This window comes from Scyliorhinus canicula, chromosome 6 (genome assembly GCF_902713615.1).
Source record: "Scyliorhinus canicula chromosome 6, sScyCan1.1, whole genome shotgun sequence".
Lineage (NCBI taxonomy): Eukaryota > Metazoa > Chordata > Chondrichthyes > Carcharhiniformes > Scyliorhinidae > Scyliorhinus > Scyliorhinus canicula.
The window spans coordinates 215,285,914-215,307,506 of NC_052151.1; the positions used below are offsets into that span (position 1 = coordinate 215,285,914).

Sequence of the window (21,593 nt, forward strand, 5' to 3'; positions counted from 1 at the left end):
CAACTTACAATATAACAGTAGACGTTTTACAGTCGAAATTGATATAAATTCAAATGACAATTTCATTGTTAAGATATCTCATTGTCTATCTCTAGTTTATAATTTGCTGCGATTAAATAGATTTTTTCAAAATATTAACAAAAATTCCAAAAAATTGTGTGTAAATATATGTATTTGCTGTTTTATCTTTAAATAAACATGCAAATTTCCTTGTCTAACATTCTTGTCGAATAAAATACTTCGAAGATGGAAACAAAAAATGAACAAATTGTGATTTCGGTCAGGAGTCTAATGATTTTGCAAATATAAATCATACCGATCAAAAAGTTCCAACAACATAATTTTAGAAAGTTAATTTATTAAAACTCTGTTGATATATTTAAATTATAACAGCTGTCTGCAGAAAGGGTGAACTATCTTCGGAGTCTTAAGGGCGTGGTTTAATATTCTCGGAGTCAGACAGTTGCGTAGCCCAACATGGTTCTCTTTGAACCTATCCTATTCTAATTTCTACATTTTCTGTTCGGAAAATTTAAAAAATCAAACCCTTTCTCTCATGAATTTTTAAATATAGGGTGAAGGCGTCGGCTTAAGTAGGATACGTTTTGCAAGGTGCCGAGTGGCCACCTTATGCACTGTAAATTCTATGGCACAGTGGTTAGCATTGCTGCCTACGGTCTACTGCCTGAGGACAGGGTTCGAATCCGGGTTACTGTCCGCGAGTAGTTTGCGCATTCTCTCCGTGTCTGCGTGGGTTTCACCCCCACAACCCAAAAAATATGTGCATGATAGGTGGATTGGCCACGCTAAATTGCCCCTTAATTGGAAAAATAGTTGGGTACTTTAAATTTTATTTTATTTTTTAATTAAACAAAAATATTCATTTCATTTTCATTTTCATTTTCATCATTACTCGAACCTGGGCTGCCAGAGCATTACTCTGGTTCTCTGGTGAATTCGTCCATCATTTGCTCTTGCCCGCAAAACGCTGCACGAGTGTGGTTGAATCAGAGAGGAATTCCTTTTGACAAATAATGTGGCAAGTGTGTTGGCTTTTGCTTTAGATCAATAGGTATTTTTGTCGAAAGGCAACACCTTACCTTTGTGGTGTAAAAAATAAACTGAAACTTACAAACTTTAAAGCAAGAAGTAATTTAATGACAATGATGAAAAGGAATGGGCCTAGTAGTCAAATTCTACACGGCATATTACGTTATGCTGAAGATATTAGCCGTGCCTAATATTAAAACAAATCTTTAACCACAATTTCCTGTTGAATCAATTTAAATCATTCTCATCCACACAAAAACTCAAGTCAGTTTTTTGCCAGAAATTGGGAACTGAAACATTTTCTCGAAGGACTGTTTCAATCATTCATTTTGGAGTGAGCTGGGAGGGGGTTTCTGCTTACATCAGCGAGATTTACCTCCAAACCGTCAAATGCCCAATGTTGGAGATTGCCAGTTCATCATTGATTTTCCAGTGTCGGAGGCCTGGTCAAAAATGTGCTTCGCTACCCTGAGCTAGTATACGATAAAGTACAGCCCTAAGGAAACCACAGTGACAAAACAAGTGAATCAACCAATGATTATTGAAAAACATACTCGAAGTATGAGGTTGTTGGCTGTTGGCAATAATCAGTCACCAGGTCTGTAACTGTAAACACAATTACTGTTTATTCATAGCATTAGACATAATGTTTACGTTATGGCAATACAACTGGTTACCTATTTGTTTATATCCAATTCCCTGCGTAACTTGCCCGTTCCCCCGCGTGCACACACACCAGATAAACACAGACGGATGGAAAGAGCGCCAATCATATGTTGAGAGATGAAAGGATCTTTGTTCCAGAGGATGGTTTTACCACATATTTCCTCACAGCAAGCTGACAAATCGAACTCTTTGAGTTCAAGACCATTTTTGATCATTTTGTAGATTAATTCGTCTGAAGATTAGAAATGCGTCACTCATCTTTACCGGGAGATGCACCTTCTTTCGCAAAAAACTGTTCTTTAAGATCGCCATTTGTCTACAAGCCTTTGCAGGTTGTAATCTCGCCATGCCTGTGTTGGGTTTCTCTGAGTTCTCCGGTTTCCTCCCACCGTGCAAAGTTTCTGGAAAACAGCACCCATAGGCTTTTTGTGCAGGAAATTAGCCATGACAGAGACCTACTGGAGAGAGATATCTAGATCCTTCTCGCGAGAATTTACTGTTGCCTTCGAGAGAGGGTAGCCGGACCTCCGTTCATCATGCTGCCAGCATCAGCTTTTAACTGAAAAAATTTAAAACACAAAACTTTAATAGTACTGCAGTTGTTACATCAGTCCTGATTGGATTGACTTGTGCTTCTGTTTTGGTACTTTTGCCTTGACGATTAATTACAATATCCTGGCGTTACATTGGGAGCTACAGTTGTGCAATTAGTAGGACGTGTGTACATAGAATCATTGAATCATTACAATGCAGAAGGTAATAATTCAGCCCATCAAGTCTACACCGTCCCTCTGAAAGGGCCCTACATAGTGACAGTCCCCCATACTATCTGGATAACCCAATAACCCCACCTAACCTAACCTTTATCGGACACGATATCATTGGCCAATACAGCTAACCTGCACATCTTTATACGGTGGGAGGAAACCGAAGCTTTTGGAGGAACCCATCACAGACATGGCGAAATTGTAACCTGCAGACAGACAGTCACTCGAGACTGGAATTCAAACCGGTCCCTGGAGTTACGAAGCAGCAGTGTTAACCAATACGGTGCAGTGTCACCTAACCATCGCTGTATTTTGTTCTGCAAAAGTTCTTGATGAGTAGCATGATCGTATGTTTTAGTATGACAAAGTATTCAATCGGCTAGAGAGGATAACGGTTTTCCACTTACGAAGATATTGGAAACCAAGCGAATGCAATAGATAAATATTAGAGCTCATCCATGGTGAATGTCTATGTGGGGTTTACGCATTCTGTCCATGTTTGCATCGGTTTCGACCCACAACTCAAAAATGTGCAAACTTGGTGGATTGGCCACACTAAATTGCCCCTTAATTTGAAAAAATGAATTGGGTACTCTATTTTTTTTAAAAATCCAAAGCCATACATGAAGTAATTGCATATTTTAGCAGTTATCAAATAACATTGGAATTTGCGGTTCATGTGCAGATCAGCGAACAAATCGAAAACTGTACGATGCATACAGAAAACACAAATGTCCGGCATTTTATTTCAAACAGTCAACCAAAGGTCACCCTGCTTGCATCATTCAGTTGTATCCACAACATTGTTATCTGTAGCATTCTCAATCGTTTCTTCAAGCTTGCACGTCGAGAAATTGATTTCCTTGATAACCTTTTGTCTGAGATATTCCTCAATGCATCTAACCGCCGTGTTGTCCATTGCGGAATCAAATTTATTGGCAAAGAGGTGGTTTGGATGCCGCAGTATCCAGTGCAAGTCTCCAGTGCCATAGACACAAATATTATGCCGATATATTCCTGCACATGTCTCTCGATTTTCACCGACATCTTGAAGGAATCTCCATTTAATCAAATGGCTGATCACCGGGTCTTGCAAGATGTGAGTCTTGCCGTTAGACCATTTGGAACCTGGCACGCCGCGAATATTGTGGATCGTCGCCCAAACATGTTCATCGGGACTGTAGGTATCTTTTGACCACTTGAAAAATTGCTGGATCTCAAAATTACTCAGCACGTAGTTAACAAATGCCCTCGTAACGGCAATATATGTGTTCCCTACGAACATTGTAATATTCCGTGGTTTCTTCTTCAATCGTGCACTTTTTTTAATCTCTCGACCAACTTCATATTGGTAAAGCCATCGTCTCTGAAAGTGACACAAACATGGAGTGATTGATCGAACATTATCAACGACAAAATGCTCAATGCAAAGTGTGTACAATCGTGAAGAAAACATATTTTTGAACTTGCAGAGTGTGCAGGGACAAATCGTGTTTATTTATTTTAAATTCCTCGTGTAATTCAGGTTAATGAATCACTGCAAGCAGATATTAGTGCAAAAAAACAATTGGTTAAAGGGAGTCTGGATTGATCCCTCCTGCACCAAATGTAATGTCATAATTAATGGGAAAGTAGGAAATAAATATATGTTTTAGCTGGTTACAGGAGCAGGTTGCTTCATAATTTCATATGTTAAACAGTATAAAATAAGTTATTTTAATTGATGAGAACGATCCCAACAGCGCGTTTTAAGATTATACGATTCGCATGGGTAATTGTACATCTGCAAATAAGCATACATATTTCCCTCCTAATATTCACATGATGTTTTCTCAGGTGTTGGAGATCTGAACTTCTTTTGGGCCCACTATCTCTCTGTCAGTCGTTCTGAATGGGTGATGAGGTTAATAATTGGTGCGTCGGAAAGAGGCATGTCATTCTGAGTATGGAGTTGTGTACTCATTAACATCTGGCAGCGAAGTTGTGGTATCATGGATATTTGGTGTTTGTATGAGCGGGGATGTTTTCCAAATGAATTAGCTACTTGCCTTCTGAAAGTGAAAGGTGGGTGGCGGGACGAGGAGCGGAGCTCATTTCCCAAAATGTTGTCAGTGGTTCCATGAGTTCCTTCAAGGACGATCATTTATCACTCTGTATAGATATGTCACGGGGCTTACTAAAGAAGGGACATAAAATAGCGAGTGACTAAGATGCGGAAAACGCTGCTCGAGAATGTAATGGAAGCACATTCAGTCAAAGCCTTAAAAGGCGCTTTGGATTGTTACTTGAAAAGGAGGAATGCAAACGGCTCTGGGAATAAAAACAGTAGAATCTTGCTGGCTAAAAATCAATTATTATTGTCAAGCCGACAGCGACTTTGTTGGGTCGATATTTTTCTTTCGCGCTGCAACGGGTTTACCATTCGATAATCTGGGAGAATTTCAATAATGATCAGCGTATGGTAGTTTTGCATATTTTCTTAATAAGGAGGAGCTGAGGGAGTATTTAACTGAGGTTTGCTAAGTAAACACGGGCTGGTTTGACAAGTATAAATTTTTAATTTACATGAAGGACAGTAACACCTTCAGTTGATGCGGAACAGTGGCGCGGTATAGAATTGTTGACACACAATGGCGAGGACCCAGGTGTGATCGCGGCCCAGGATTACTGTCCCTGTCAATTTTACAGGTTATTCCCGTGCCTGTGTTGGTCTCACGCCCACAACCCAAAGATAGGCAGGGTCGGTGAATTGCTCACTTTAAATTGTCCCTTAATTGGACAAAAAAAATTGGACACTGAATAAAGTAGACTGCTCGAAATTCTTGATATTGCCATCTATAACTTCATTTTTCGATATTCTGCCACACCATGCCGCGTACCTTTGGCTTGGTGCCACCAGTTGCTGTTTTGATTGCATGATCCTTGGATGCCCCTTCGTAACAACTATGCAGTTTGCTTTCAGTATTAAGACCATAAGACCATAAGACATAGGAGTGGAAGTAAGGCCATTCGGCCCATCGAGTCCACTCCGCCATTCAATCATGGCTAATGGGCATTTCAACTCCACCTACCAGTATTCTCCCCGTAGCCCTTAATTCCTCGCGACATCAAGAATTTATCTATCTCTGCCTTGAAGCCATTTAGCGTCCCGGCCTCCACTGCACTCCGCGGCAATGAATTCCACAGGCCCACCACTCTCTGGCTGAAGAAATGTCTCCGCATTTCTGTTCTGAATTTACCCCCCCTAATTCTAAGGCTGTGCCCACGGGTCCTCGTCTCCTCGCCTAACGGAAACAGTTTCTTTGCGTCCACCCTTTCTAAGCCATGTATTATCTTGTAAGTTTCTATTAGATCTCCCCTTAACCTTCTAAACTCCAATGAATACAATCCCAGGATCCTCAGCCGTTCATCATATGTTAGACCCGCCATTCCAGGGATCATCCGTGTGAATCTCCGCTGGACACGCTCCAGTGCCAGTATGTCCTTCCTGAGATGTGGGGCCCAAAACTGGACACAGTACTCCAAATGGGGCCTAACCAGAGCCTTATAAAGGCTCAGTAGCACATCGCTGCTTTTATATTCCAACCCTCTTGAGATAAATGACAACATTGCATTCGCTTTCTTAATCACAGATTCAACCTGCATGTTTACCTTTAGGGAATCCTCGACTATTGGGGCGATGGATGCAATTACTGTACTGTCTGAAAGGATAGTAAGAGTAGGAGTCATTATTTCAGCATATCGCGGACCAGGTTTCCAAAACTTTGGATACCATGCCTGAGCTGAAAATTTATCTTAGTCGTTGTTTATTCGTCCATTGGATGTGTGCCTCGCTACCAAGGCCAGCATTTATTGTCTTTCTCTGAGAGCACTTAAGAGTCAACCAGATTGCTGTGTATCTGGAGTCACATGTAGGACAGAACAGCTAAGGAAGTCAGGTTTTCATTTCTAAAGGCAAAAATGAATCACATGGGATTTTACACAACTGCCAATGATTTAATTTACCTCTTGACTCCTAATTCCAGATATGCATTAAATTCCAATTTCAACGTTTCCCAAGTCTGCATTTGAACACGGGTCCCCAGATCATGATTCTGTGCCTCTGGATTACTAGTCGAACAATCATACCACGCCGTTCCTGCCACCCCTTGCATAACACATTTTCACTGTCTACGGTAAGGGTTTATTTGCCTTAAATTTAAATTACTCGCTGATTCCATCTGGAGACAATAATCATCTATTCCTGCTCTGGTGACAACATACCTTTTTTGCTGCTGATGGAGGATAAGATAATATTATGTTTTGATTTTGGATGGACAGGAGCTTTTCTATAATCTCTCTATTTGTTTTGATAGGGAGATCTTGTCCGCATAAGTTGATGAGATATTTCCATGGAGTAGCGCTCATCACTAGATCGCTCATACAGTTCAGGTCGGCCTGAACTCTGGACCATGATCCATACGTAACTTGTTCTATTCGGCTGGCAATAAAGACGTTCTGAAAACAGGAAGCAATAGAAGAAACTGCCAAGTGGAACGTTTTCGGAGACTTTCTATCCACGTGAACACAGTACACATTTTGCGGTGCGTATATTGTTCTTAAAAGTCTCTCAAACATTTCAATCTTATAATGAACTAAAATGGAATAGGCAATTGGAAAATCCCTGTCTTCGTTATTTAGTGTGAAAGTGATGTACTTGCGGCTTTGAAGGAAAGTAGCACAATCTGACGTCAACCTTGCATAATCCATTTCTGTCAATGGTCGATATCTGTCTTCGGATCCAGTTGCATTGTCCACTTTCTCGACGGTTTTATTGGTCATTGTATTGGAGCAAACCGAATGCTTGTCAGCGATTTCAAGCGCATCAACATTAATTCTGCTACATGCCATTGAGAGAGTCAGTGAAAGTATCGAGAAACTCTTCGAGAGGCTGCCGGATATTTCGCCCAGGTTTAATACAACGAAATAACACATCATTAAAACAGCTAGAATAAGAATCAATGCTTTAACTTTCAGATAAGGCAGTCCAAAAATCGCCTTCATTTTGGCCGATGTAACGTTATTGTTCTGTGTCGTACAAAGATGGATGTGTAATTCTGTGTATGCCCTTCCGGGAGAACGTTTTGATTTTCTTAACTGTGTTTCAGTCCCCTTTCTTGGCGACGTTGAACTTTGAGTTGACGCATTGCAAATATTTGTAGAACACTTTTGGTTGAACAAGCCCTACCCACTTCTTGAAGGTTTCACCAAACGAACAAAAGAAACAATGTGTTGACTGTTCAGTGAAAGTATGTATGCTGAAAAACAAAACAAGTTAATTAACATAAGATTCTACTGTAATACGTTGCATCCTTGTTTTGTTAGCCCCCTATTGTCTCAAATCGCACCAGCAAATCATTTAACTATTTGAGAGCTGCGTCACATTTGAAGAGTTGTGCGTCCTCAATTTTAAATGATTCAGTTTGCCGGCAATGCCGTAATGTCCTTTATCAATCTCTCGAAGTCACCTCTTAATCCACGATTCCTCTTTTCCTATTTTATTAGTTTTAAACAGACCTTAAAAAGTAGCTAGCAATACCTCTACTACAATTGCTGTTTAATACAGCTGCCGTGCAGCACGTTGGAGTCTTTTCATGCCGGCCACAAACACACGAGCAAGTACCGCTTCCACCCATGGTGATCAGTCCCATGAAGATCAGTCCCTGCCCTCCTCTTGAGTAACCTGTCTAGTTTGTTCAGGTCCCACCTCTCCCAGAACCGGTCCCAATGCCCCAAGAATCTGAAACCGTCCACCTCACACCATCTGGTCAGCCACACATTCATCCAATACATCTTATTTCTACTCTGACTTGCACGTGACACTGGTAGTAATCTTGAGATCACCGCATCTGTGGTAAGACTTTTCGCTTTGCTTCCAAATTCCATATATTATGCTTCCATGACGTCGTTTTTTAAATCTATGTTGTGGGTAACAATTTTCACCATGGCCACTGATCCTCGCCACCCAAAAGCTCCCTTAATAGCTCCGAGTCCTCCTTGACGCTTTCACCTGGGAAACAACATACCATCATGGAGTCTCGTTTACGGCCACAGAAACCCCTATCCAACCCCCTTGCAATTGGATTCCATATGCCTCTTGCAGTCCCACGCTCTATGCTCCTTCCCTCTGCAGCAGAAATGACCGCTGTGCACCGAATTTGACCGTTCTGTTGCTGCAAGTCGAGAGGGAGTTGTTGCCTGTTGATCCAACGACAGTGAAGTCAAAGAATTTAACGCTTTCCGAACGATGGAACCCTATGAGCCTCAGACAGTAATAGCGAGGCCCTCGTTCCGAGGCTGCCTTTTCTGGTTCTGGACACGCCACCAACCTCTCGACACCCAGCCCCGCCCCAAAGCTTCTCCAGCCAATGGAAAATACATTTCTCTATGTCACTATGATTCCAAGACTGTTTGGTGTGAATTCTTGACCGTAGTTGCAGGAGCTGGTGTTTCTATGCATCTGTTGTTCTTACCTTTCGAGGTGTTGGACGTTTCGTCTATGCAATGTGCTGCCGAATTCTGCTTCTTGTGTTGCAGCAATGCGATGGAATGTATGGTTCCACTCTGCATAGAAGGTGAAGGGAGTCGCATTTTCAATTTGATTTACAGTTCTGAATAAGACAATGTGCATTAAATGAATTAGCTTTAAGATATTACGTTCCACCAGTGGATGGGGCGTCAGTGTCAGAACACTTGACGTCAGCTATTCAAGTTCAGTTACATTTCATGTCGTTATGGAAAGATGCAACGATATGGAGTTAACAGTTGATATTATACCAAACCGTGTATGATGCTGAAATATGATTTTGCTAAAAATGATCTTGAAATAGGTACCTGCATGTCAAGCGGCATGGAACCTTTGGGAGGATTTCAAGGAGAAGAAGATAAATGATTAGATCAAACGTGTTCTATTTTCAAGGTAAACAATAACATTGCGTTCCCACATCTGGACTCTGTTCAGTGGAATTTCTGAAGTTGCAGAGCAGTATGTTGAGGAGCCAACTCAGGGACAAGCTAATCCGGATGTAGTATTATCTATTGTGGAGAGCTAATTCACAATCTAGATGTAAAAGAATTTTCATTCATGACAAACCACAATACGATAGAATCTCACTTTATGTTTTAAAGTAAAGAAATTCAATCAGCAGCCAAGGTGTTAAAGCTGGATTGAGATACTGATGAACGCACGAGGAACGCATTGGTTTAGGTGGATTGGGAAATGCATTAAATGTCTGACTGTTCATCGACAATGAATATTCTTTTAAAAATACTTAGCTTGCAGCCCTTATACATTCCTTCAGGATGCCTTTTTATTATGAAGCGAGTACACAGTGCCTGACAAAGGAATTTATGTATTGAATGAGATTTTATTAAAAGGCATATGGAGTTGCCAGAAAAAGCATAAAACTCTGTGGATTTCGAGGATTTTAGAATACGGAAAAAGAGTGGCCGACAAACTGATACTGATACGTTGAACATGATATGAACGCAAGCTAGCAAATAAACAATGCAAAAAAAGGGTCATTCGCACGTTGGGAGACTGGCGAGTGGCGTAATTCGAGGATCATTACCTGGGTCCCAGCTGTTCACAATACATATCTATGACTTTGATGTGGTGATGCAATATAATCTTTGCAATTTATGGGCTCTACAGACCATGGGGAGAAAGTTTTTTTGCGCGATGAATGTAAAACGGTAACAGGAGGATTTGAAAAGATATATTGAGTGACCAAGAACATAGCAGATGAAATATAACGTGGAAACAATGTCGAGTTATCTATTTTGTTGAAGAAGCAGATCTACAAATTATTTCGAAAAGTTACAACGTTAGAAAGGGTCCATTTACAGAAGGATCTTCGTGTCTTTCCCCATAAGTCACTGAATGCTACCATGCACGTGCAGCACGCAAGGAAGGCGAAGGGAATGTCAGGCCGTAAGGAAAACAAAATTACTTGGGTCAAGGAGTAGTGACGTATTGCTTCACGTTCATCTGAGTTTTATTCGACCGCATCTGGAGTAAGCAATACAGTTATGGTATGCTTGCTGCAGAAGTTATATTATTGCCAAGAGGTATTGCTACAACCGTTCACCAGACTTGTTCTGGGGATAACGGGACCGTTTTATCATGAGAAATTTGAAAAACTGAGCCTATATTCTCCCAGATTCTGAAGATTGTGAGGTGATCTTATTCTAACCTCCAAACTATTTCAAATAATTTGCATGTACAGTCAAGTACGATGATTCACTTCTTTGGAAGGTCCACAACCAGGTGGTACACGGACCGAGAGAGAGATAAATGTATTTCCTCGAAGTGCTGTGAAATTTAGAATTTTTGTATCTGAGACGGTAGTGGAAGCTAACATACCTATTGTGTATATTTTAAACAGTGATTTATGAATTGTTGACTGACAGTACCATAGAGTCATATCGGGATATGTGGCAAAGGGCATTGACGTGTCAGATCAGCATTGTTAGTATTACATGATAGAATAAGACCATATGACACAGGAGCAGAATTATGCCGCAAGGCCCATCTAACCTGCACAGCCATTCAATCATGGCTGTCATTTTCTCATCCCCATTCTCTATTTTCTCCCCATAACCCCCGATCCCCTTGTTAATCAAGAACCTATCAATTTCTGTCTTAAAGAGACTCACATATTTGGCCTCCACTGCCTTCTGTGGCAGAGTTCCACAGATTCGCCATCCTCTTGCTGAATAAATTCCTCCTCATCTCTGTTTGAAAAGATCGTCCCTTTGGTCTGAGATTGTGTCCTCAGGTTCAAACTTCTCCTGAAGTGGAAACATCCTCTCCACGTCCACCATCAGGGCTCGCAGTATCCTGTAAGTTTCAATATGATCCCTCCTCGTTCTTCTAAGCTCCAATGAACGCAGACCAGAGTCCCGAACCGTTCCTTATGCGACAATCTGATCAGTCCAGGGACCATTCTTGTGAACATCCTCAGGATCCTTTCCACGGCCAGCATATCCTCCGATAGATACAGGGCCCAAAACTGATCACAATACTCCAAAAGGGGTCTCAGCAGAACCTTATGGAGCCTGGTATTTTATGCTACCCCTCTCGACATTAATGCAAACATTGTATTTGCCTTCCCAACTGCCAACTGAACTTGCACGTTAACATAAAGATAATCTTGACCAAGGACTTCCTAGTCCCTTTGTGCTCCTGGTTTCCTAAACATTTCCCCATTTAGATAATCCCTCCATTTAGACTATCCCTCCATTCCTCCATCTAAAGTGCATAAATTCATATTTTTCCATCTGTTACTTTTAATATATTTTTTATTAATTTAGTGCAAATAATTATTTTTTTCTAATCAAAGGTCAATTTAGCGTGGCTAATCCACCTACCCTGTTCATTTTTGGGTTGTGGGGGCGAAACCCAAGCAAACACGGGAAAATGTGCAAACTCTACACGTACAGTAACCCAGAGCCGGGATCGAGCCTGGGACTTCAGCGCTGTGAGGTAGCAGGGCTAACGCTCTGCGCCACCGTGATGCCCACATCTGTTACGTTTTGCCTACTCTCTTAGCAAGTGCATGTCCTCCAGTAGCCCGTATTCTTCCTCAATACTAAGTTTCCCTCGACAGATTTTTTATCAACTGCAAGCTTGGCAACAGGGCCCTCAGTTTCTTCTTCAAGACCAGTAATGTATGTTGTGAAAAGTAGTCGTCCCAGCAACGACCCCTCAGGCACACGGGCTGCCATCCTGAAAAAGAGCCCTTTATCCTCACTCGCTGCCTTCTGTTAGTCAGTCAATCCTCTATTTATGTCAGGATATTACTTTTCCGATAATGGGCTCCTAACTGGGCTGCTTTAGCTCACTCAGCTAAATCGCTGGCTTTGCAAGCAGATCAAGCAGGCCACCAGCACGGTTCGATTCCCGTACCAGCCTCCCGGACAGGCGCCGGAATGTGGCGACTAGGGGCTTTTCACAGTAACTTCATTGAAGCCTACTCGTGACAATAAGCGATTTTCATTTTCAACTTGCTTAAATTTCTTCTGCGGCACCTTGTCAAAGGCGTTATTGAAATCGGCCCTTCAAACCTGTACCAGTCATGATACCGCCTTTGGCTAAACCGTCTGCACCTCTTAAAGACTTAGTGCACAATGATTTTGCCTCCATTGCATTCTTCCAATGTATCACCTGACTTACTGCAAACTGACTGCTTAAATAAAAACAATCGACACAATTTCCTCTTTTTCACACCAGTAACGAGCCACGGCGCTTTTCATTGAAGCTCTGAATAGCTTGTTTAGCTGAAATGTTGAATTGACAATCCTGCCCCTCCCTCAAATAACGACTGTCGGATTACGATTCCACACCCTCAATTTATGCGTTTTATCTATGATAGGCACAACTTTAAAATATAGGTCATTCAGCCTTGCCTCACTCCCCTAATAACGCAAATGGCTGAACTCCCTCTGCCTTGGCTCCTTTGGACAGTATGCTGTATCCCTATTGTACTGACATTCCCTCCTCCTGGCGAACGAGTTGAAACTCCTCCCAATAGCAGGTGCACGATCGTTTCCATTCTGGTTCTTCCACATATATTCCAGTCAGCACAGTTTCCATGTGACTTATAATTGTGGCAATGATCCAGTAATCAACTTCCCTATTCTCTTACTTCGGTCTTCGTTAGCAGGTGGCAAAATGAATAATCGAGAGATACCAACCTTTTAGGTTCTGCTTTTTAATCTTCTGCTTATCTTCCGGATTTGTTGAGGCAGAACCTGATTCCACATTCGACATATATAATTCGTACCAAGGTGTCTCCGACAGACGTGTCAGCACTGTAGCTATTTAGGATGATCTGCAGCCGTTTATGGATATCCCTGAAGGCCCCAGAGTGGAGTCACGCCTGGTCCGGCACACACACCGTCTGTTCCCCTAACTAATTAGTCCACTTCCCCAACCGTTTTCGCTTCCTTCTTTCTCCCCTCCTGCACTAACAGTCCGCTTGTGGAGTTAGTGGAACCAGCGAAACGTGGGCCACACTACACTCTCTTGAGCAGATCAGAAGAGCTCTCATTCTGATTTAGATCGGTGCCCTGAACGGGCATGTAAAGCTAAATCGGCCAGTAAAATTGCATCCAGAGAAATATTGCACATTCTATCTGGGGCGAGCAAACAATTGAAGACAAGGAAAATTGAATGATATAATTAGCAAAACCGAAAAACACGGCATGTACTCGAATTTCTGGAGGAAGCACGAGTGTTGGATAACACAATTAAAAATACATCACAGTGATTTGGTGTAATAAAATGTACTAAAATGTATAAGAAACTACACGGACATACCTCGATCCTACGGAGAGAAAAACTCCTTCTGACTTCTGAGTATTATTTCCAGATTATATCCTGCTTATTACCCCATAGCCAATCAGGAGCGCGTTCGTGTATTTTTAGAACGTCACGAAATGTAGATTAGACAGATAGTTACTCTGTGTGAAACTGAGCACCTCCCTCAGGGAGGACTAGTCTATACCCGTACAAATTCCTGATTTGCATCACAACCGGGAAGTGCATTAATTCCAATGATATCAAGTTCATCCGCTTCGACAGGTTAATCTGCAACACATTTTGTTCGGAACATTGATTGTAATTCTGTTTCAGGAATTTGAATGAAGCAGGAAATAGATTTGATATGATCATAGTGTGACTCTGTGCACTTAACTGACCATTGATCTGATGTTTGTGACTTCTTCCCAGTGTTGAAGTGTGAATGTCATCATAGGCATCGACAGGAACTTCGGTCTGTGCATGAGGAAAATATTTAATGTGCCTGTTTAATTTTGGCTGAGCAACAATGCTAAAAAGCAACTGTGAGAATGAGGGTTTAATTTCCACCGTTCAATATATTGGAAGTCATCTGTGGTAGGTACAGCATTTTATTACGTAGGGAGTTAGAATAATTCCTGTGCTGCAGAGCTGGAGGACACCCCTCAATAACACTACTGCTTAGCTGATCCTGCTTTACATATTTTACTGCACAAAAAGCAATAACTATCTGGCATGGTAAAACGCTGCAGAGTTCAGCATTTAATAGATTGAGTAATCAGTCTCCAATATTCTCTGGAAAGGCAAATGGAAGAAACAAACGAACCTCAGACGGGCAACGCCTGCAGTAGCCCCTATAGAGGGACGCCAGGCAGGGGCCGCAGAGCGTACTAGTGGCAAGGGTCTCGGTAGCTCATGTTTCCTTAAGCAACAGGGACGGGCGCCAGGACCAGTGGCTTTCAGAGGGACCGGCACCCACAGAGCCAGCGACGCGGAAATGGAGTGAGCGGGGAAGGGGTGGACTTGTGGCGGCAGAGTCCGCAGAGGCAAGCGGGGCTACTGTGTTGCCTTGCGGACCTAATTAGGCACGTAGGTAAACACCATTCTAACAGTCTTCCTTTCATCCCAGACAGAAAATGGGTTTTGAAATTCAAACAGTATTCATGGCCCTCCTCCTCGCCGCCGTGCCTCTGGGGATTCACTGAGACTGCCTGAGGTAGAGTTGCTCGAGTAGCAGGAAGCTGCAACATCAGTGTGCACTCCAGAGTAACAAAAGAGAGCCACTGAGGATGGAGAGCCGGCCGATAAGGAGGAGGCGCAAATTATGCACCATATGAGGCCTTAAGTGTGCTATCAGTGCCAGACATTCACAGACCTGATGGACTGGACATGCCGTTGTACACTGTAGCCATCTAAGATGGACACTGGGCTACAAAATGGAGAACTGATAAGACTGCAGGGAAAAACAGTCATAGTGAGGACAAACAGCTTGCAGAAGACTGTTTTACATTTTGCACGTACAGAAGCCAGGTGCAGAGTTTCAGCCAAAGGTGCAAATGGGAAACAGATCTGCATATTAATGAGGTGATCCCGGCCCAGGCTCAGGTACAATAGAAACATTTAAGTATCAATGGATACTTTTCCATAGACGCCCAGACAGAATGGCGCCAAAGCAACCAAAAACAAAGAGCTGTAGGGACCGCCCCATCCATCGAGGAACGACCCAAGGATTGGGGAGTTTGAAAGATATCGATTGGGAAAGACCCAATCGATGAGGGAGCTGCCCCAAGGGGGCCTGAACCTCCTGGGACCTATAAGAGTAGGTCCCGCACATGGTTCGGTCTGTTTTGCTCCGGCTCAGATCTGCTGTTGCTCCCAGATCTGTTTGCTCCAACTGTTGCTTCCAGACTCTGGCCCAGATCTGTTACATCGCATCCTGACTCCAGTTTCATCACCGGCCGTTGAGCATCAACCAACGAACTGTAAGTGCCAACACAACGATCGCTACGGGATCCAGACCTTGCTAGCTCTTGACAACTTTGCCGATCAGAAAGTTACAGACCAAGAACGGGACGAAGGCCTTGCTCCCTGACCTTGCCTGTTCCTGTCTAGATAAGTATTTAGTTGTTTAGTATAAGAAGTAAGTTAGTCTCTTTAGCGTATGCATGAGTATTTATTATATTTGTTATAATAAACACCAATCGTTTGGACTTACTAATCGGTGTATGGATTTATTACTTTGAACCTGACCTTGATATACTTGTGACGGTGTCTCAATACGACACCTGGCGACTCCGAGCATAATTACACATACAGAGCCATAGTAGTGTTAAGCATGCGGCCTTTAAATGGAGGCGTGTTAATCACACTCCAGTAAAACGAGCAACATTTAGTGGCGACATCCTGATGGGATGCGGTTACAAGTGGCACCCCCACTCCGTCGAGTACCCAGAAATTTGGTTTAGAAATCCAATTGAGAAAAAGGAAAAATCACAAGTAATCAAGGTGTTCAAACCAATAAAGATAATTCGGAAGTGTGTTTTGTGCATGCGTACTAACAGGGTTGTAAGGTTAACCTGAGAGCTTTTTTGTTGCGACAAACTGTCGGGAGTTTTTTAAGCGGAACATAGCGAAAGCCATACCCGTCTTGTAAAACATTACCTCAACACCCCCTGTCCTAAATTAAGAGAGAAAGAGAAAATGGCCATGCAGGCAATGGAACGCCTCATGAACCCAGAACGGTTTGTGGTCCCAGCAACCAGCAGTAGCCAAGGAGGTCAGTGACCCGTGTGGGAGCTGGAACTCCGCAAGTATCTGAAAGGAAAGGGATGGCCCCTTTGGAACGAGTTCTGTATGAATGAGGAGACAGGTCCCGGAAGTATAGGACATACTTGGTGGGAGAACCTCTCTCAAATTCATAAGAAAAGTCTTAGTAAGTCACGCAAGCCGATGGCAATCGTGTCCTGTTTGGCACAGTTGCGAGGCACTGAGGAGGTCGTTCAGACGCTCCGAGTAGAGTTATAAGAGAGAGATAGGACGAGCAAAGTCGATGTCAGGAACATAGAAAAGGAAAACATGGAACTAAGAGGGAAGCTGGCAGAGAAGGGTAGAGAGGTGGATGATGCCAAGAGGGCACATCAGTCATGTCTAGCCCATCTGAGCAGTTCCCAGACCCAGTATGAAAAAGCCTATCAAGACGTGCAACGTCTTGATAAGAGAGGAATCGAAAAAGCAGGTAGAGGCATTGTAGAGGCAATGCTCTGACCTTAAGGCAGCGTTAAGAGCACTCCATGCTGCCACCACAGAACAAAGACAAAGCACAGTGGATCATGCCAAGTGTAGGAAGCAGATTGCGGATCTGCAATCTCTGCTTTCCGTACAGAATGGGTTCCAAAGTACTTTTGGAACACAGCTAGATGAGGAGAATGCCCCAGACTGGCAAGAATTAAGTGAGACAGAGCAGCGCTATGTTCAAGGAACATGTGCGCCAGCAGCGCAGCAGAAATGGAAAGCACCCCAACCCCCCACAGATCAAATCGCTACCACACCTATGAATCCAGTCACCACCCAAAGGAAAGCGACCACAGAATGCGCACCTGATATCACCTACATCACCCCCTTAACTGTAACCCAACTCAGGGACGCGTGTGAGAAAATCACTCCGTTTCTCCCCACCGCAGACCCCACCAATTTTTGTGAAAACAAAAGGCGACCATGTACGGCCTGGACGAGAGAGAGCAGGTTAAGCTCACGGTTCTGAGCTTAGACCCGTCTGTAGTAGCAGCCCTCCCCGACCCGCAGAACGTTGGCGGAGGCACCCTAGAAGAAATGAACACCGCCATTTTAGATGCAATAGGATACAATAGAGGAGACCCAGTCGAAGGACTAAATAAGTGCCGACAAAAGAGGACAGAGCATCCCACAGCATTTGCAGGAAGGCTGTGGAACTATATCACCGCAGTTTTCGGCGAGTCAGATAGAGCGCATTTGAACCGTGACAATATGGTCAAATGGACGCGCACCATAATCTCCCATGCCACAGATGCAGGACAGAGTGCTTGCAATAGCTATGACCCCTCAGAAGAGGCCCATAACGAGAAATGGGTTCTGAAAAGATTGTCCCGTGCTTGGGAACAATCGGTTCAGGGCAAAAGTAAAATAAAGACCCCAGAGGAAGCTCAGGCTGCAGTGGACATTCAAGCAGTAAAAGCGCACCAAAGCCCCGCATGGGTAAATGAAGGTAAGAACAGCCCTCCACAGAAGTCGCTCGAATGCTACAACTGTGGCCAATTGGGACATTTTGCAAAGGAATGCAATGCACCCCAAAGATCGCAGAGAGGCCAGCAGACAGGCACTCTGAACAGGAACGAATCTAAGCCTATCCACAGTATAGAGAAGCAGTCAGGACAGACCAATGTGGACGGAATGAACTGACGGTGTTCGGGCTCCCCCACTTGTGTCTGTGACACCCTCTGGGACCAATCCGGGAGACCGGTAGTCACAGCAAAGTTTCGAGGGAAGCCCATAGAGTTACTTTGGGACACAGGAGGGTCCCGCACCACAATTAATTCCACCACCACGGCACAGGCAGACACGTGGCCGACCACCTCCACCATCACACAGCGGTTTTACAGGACACTCACAGCAGGGACACATTACAGCCCCCGTAGCAATCCAGCTAGGGAACATCTCTACCAAACACCCCGTCGTTTTAGTAAATCTTCCCCGTACCACAGAACACATATTGGGAATAGACTTCATGAATGCCCATAGCCTGTCGTTCGACCAACTAAACCAGTGTGTCTGGCGAATGGCAAGGTCAGACAGAGCACCCGCTACTCTCACAGTAGGAGAGTATGCTAATCGGATTAGCGCAGTAGGCGACTATTCTTTCGACCTGACTACACTAAGCACGGACAAACAAGTGAGAGCAGTTTTAAATAAACACAGGACAGCATTTGCCAGTCACCGGCACGACTGCGGCAGAATGACTGGACAAGTTCAAGTTACCGGACCTGACCCCAGACCACAGAAACAGTACAGATTTCCCCTAGAAGCAGAGGGAGAAATAGCGAAAGTAATAGATAGCTTATTGGAGCAAGGGGTACTTAGAACACTAGCCTCGACCAATAATGCTCCTATTTGGCCAGTGAGAAAGCCCGACGGATCATGGCATCTGACCATCGATTATCGGGAGCTCAACAAAGTAACCCCAGCAGTAGCCCCCACGGTAGCAACGTCCCGAGACCATGCTCAAACAGGGACTCCACTCCAAATATTTCATGGTATTGGACATTAGCAATGGCTTCTGGTCAATACCATTGGCAAAGGCGTGCCAGTACAAATTTGCCTTCACATTCAAAGGACAGCAGTATACGTGTACATGCCTCCCACAATGATTCCACAATTCACCCTCCATTTTCCACCGACAGCTGGCAAATGGTTTAGTAAAATTTTCCCGCCCCGAATGTCTGGTACAGTATGTGGACGACCTATTACTGCAGACAGACACAAAGGCAGAGCACATTACGCTTCTGGCCGAGCTCCTGGAACCTTTTACCTCGATTGGATGTAAAATTAACCCCAGAAAGGCCCAGATATTAGAAAACAAAGTGATGTATTTGGGTACAGTCATCACGCACGGCAAACGCATGATCGAATTCAAAAGGATTGATTCGATTGTCAAATTGCCCCTTCCCCAGAATGTTTCAGCCCTCCGGTCGTTTTTAGGACTGGTTGGGTACTGTCGGAACCATATTGATGGCTTCGCGACAAAGGCAGCCCCACTCTCAGACCTCCTTAAGAAAGGAGCCCCATGAAAATGGCTTCCACAGCATACAGAGGCTGTGGAAGATTTAAAGAAAGCCCTTAGCGCAGCACCCGCGCTACAAGTCCCAGACCAACTCTCCCCCTATGCTATAGAGGTAGCGAGCACAGATCTAACCCTCTCGGCCGTACTACTCCAGGAACGGCACGAAAAGCTACGACCCGTGGCTTATGCCTCAAGACTTTTAGACCCAGTAGAACAAGGATTCTCAGCCTGCGAGAGGCACCTCCTAGCAGTTTTCTGGGAAGTTCAATACTTTTCCTACATTACCGGACTCAACCCCATCACCATTTTGACCGAGAACAACCCCACAGTTACTCCTAGACGGTCGACTGAAGGACGGTTCAGTTAGACAGATTAGGACAGCTAGGTGGACATTACTTTTACAAGGACGGGACATTACGGTTAAACGGACCCGGACACACACATATTTAGCCGACAACCTCCAATATCCAGGACAGCCCCATGATTGCGAAATTGTAGCACCCCAACAAAACACAGGACCCTTCATAGCGAAGACACCCCCCCAGGAAGATAAGGAACCCAAGACAAAGCCCCCAACACACAGACACGTGTGACCCATTGAAAATATACGTGGACGGTTCATGCACAGTTTTAGATGGTGAGCGTTTCACTGGATGCGTCATCTATGTCGAGGAAGCGCAGGGTCGCGCTTTAGAGGAGATTGCATTAAAATTGCCAGGTCACTTAGGCGCGCAGGCAGCAGAGCTCGCGGCCATAGCTTACATAGTGGACCACCCCGATTCTTTCCCCAGCCCGGCAGACATATATTCAGACAATCTATATGTCTGCAACAGTTTAACGGATTTTCTACCCCTGTGGAAGACACGAGGTTTTGTCTCCGCAGACGGGAAACCCCTTCCATCAGCCCCTTTACTCCGCCACATCCTAGACAAAGTGAAGGATAGGTCCTTTGGCATTATCAAAGTTAGAAGTCACCATTGGTCATCCCCCCCTGGAAATGTAAAAGCCGACGCACTGGCAAAAGCAGGTTCCAGGCGAGGACACTTTTGGACACCCCCAGCTAGCGCACCAGCTAGCGCCCCTGTGAGTGCAGTTCAAGTCTCACAGACGGACATTAAAGATTTAGCCGAGGCACAGAAGCAGGATGGAGATCTCAGGGAGATTTTTAAAGGAAATGTTGTGCCACAGTACGATAAGTTCCGACACGCTCTGACCACACATGAGGGTGTGATCATCAAGGACCAGCTTTATGTGGTCCTGCAACAGGATAGAAATCAAATGATTGCCTTGTTTCATGACGGTCATGGACATCAAGGGATCGACCCGACCACGAGGCACCTCAGGCAACTCTGTTGGTGGCCTAATTTAAGGACCGATGTTACCCATTACACCGAGAATTGCCTTATTTGCGCTCAGAATAACCCGGAGAGGTATTCCAAAAAGGCACAGCTTCAGCATACTCGACCAGTTAATGGCCCCTGGACAAACTTCCAGATCGACTTTATAGGACCATTGCCCCCTTGTAGGAATGGCTATAAATACGTGCTGTTTGTGATTGATACCTTTATCAAATGGGTAGAGGCATTCCCATCAAGAACCAATACAGCTAAGACAGCTGCGAAGGTCCTGAACAACCACATCTTCATGAGATGGGGTCTACCCAGATGTATAGATTCAGACCAGGGATCTCACTTCACAGGACGTGTCATGAAGAACGTCCTGACCATATTCGGCATTAAACAAAATTTTCACATTGCGTATCACCCACAGTCAAGCAGGATTGTAGAGCGCATGAATCGGACCCTAAAATCGACCCTCAGAAAAATGGTTCAGGAGAACAATTCAACATGGGATTCAGTGCTCCCATTTGCACTAACGTTGATCCGCAACACGGTTTCAACATCCGCAGGTTTCACCCCACACACGCTCATGACCGGACGCCCTATGAAAGGTACAG

General features: G+C 44.0%; 1 protein-coding gene across 6 annotated transcripts; it reads right to left on the bottom strand.

Annotated features, from left to right (window-relative positions):
• Nucleotides 1-1,136: 1,136 nt before the first annotated feature.
• LOC119967865 (beta-1,3-galactosyl-O-glycosyl-glycoprotein beta-1,6-N-acetylglucosaminyltransferase 3-like) lies at nucleotides 1,137-13,889 on the bottom strand. 6 transcript variants are annotated; one of them, XM_038800922.1, is made up of 5 exons: nucleotides 13,846-13,874; nucleotides 9,357-9,379; nucleotides 8,996-9,086; nucleotides 6,747-7,780; nucleotides 1,137-3,849 (listed from the first exon to the last, which is right to left on the bottom strand). In XM_038800922.1, exons 4-5 carry the CDS (start codon nucleotides 7,524-7,526, stop codon nucleotides 3,265-3,267), a joined length of 1,365 nt encoding a protein of 454 aa, XP_038656850.1. In that variant the 5' UTR covers nucleotides 7,527-7,780; nucleotides 8,996-9,086; nucleotides 9,357-9,379; nucleotides 13,846-13,874; the 3' UTR covers nucleotides 1,137-3,264. The 6 variants fall into 6 exon arrangements, with proteins under 6 accessions (XP_038656850.1, XP_038656849.1, XP_038656847.1 ...); XM_038800921.1 differs by lacking the exon at nucleotides 9,357-9,379 and having other exon boundaries at nucleotides 13,846-13,889; XM_038800919.1 differs by lacking the exon at nucleotides 9,357-9,379 and having other exon boundaries at nucleotides 8,996-9,133; nucleotides 13,846-13,885.
• Nucleotides 13,890-21,593: the final 7,704 nt, after the last annotated feature.

Coding starts and splice junctions, on each gene's coding strand:
- LOC119967865 (XM_038800921.1), bottom strand. CDS start 7,526: ATGAAGGCGATTTTTGGACTGCCTTATCTGAAAGTTAAAGCATTGATT. Junction 3,850..6,746: donor CTCCATCAGCAGCAAAAAAG/GTATGTTGTCAC, acceptor TGTCACTTTCAG/AGACGATGGCTTTACCAATA.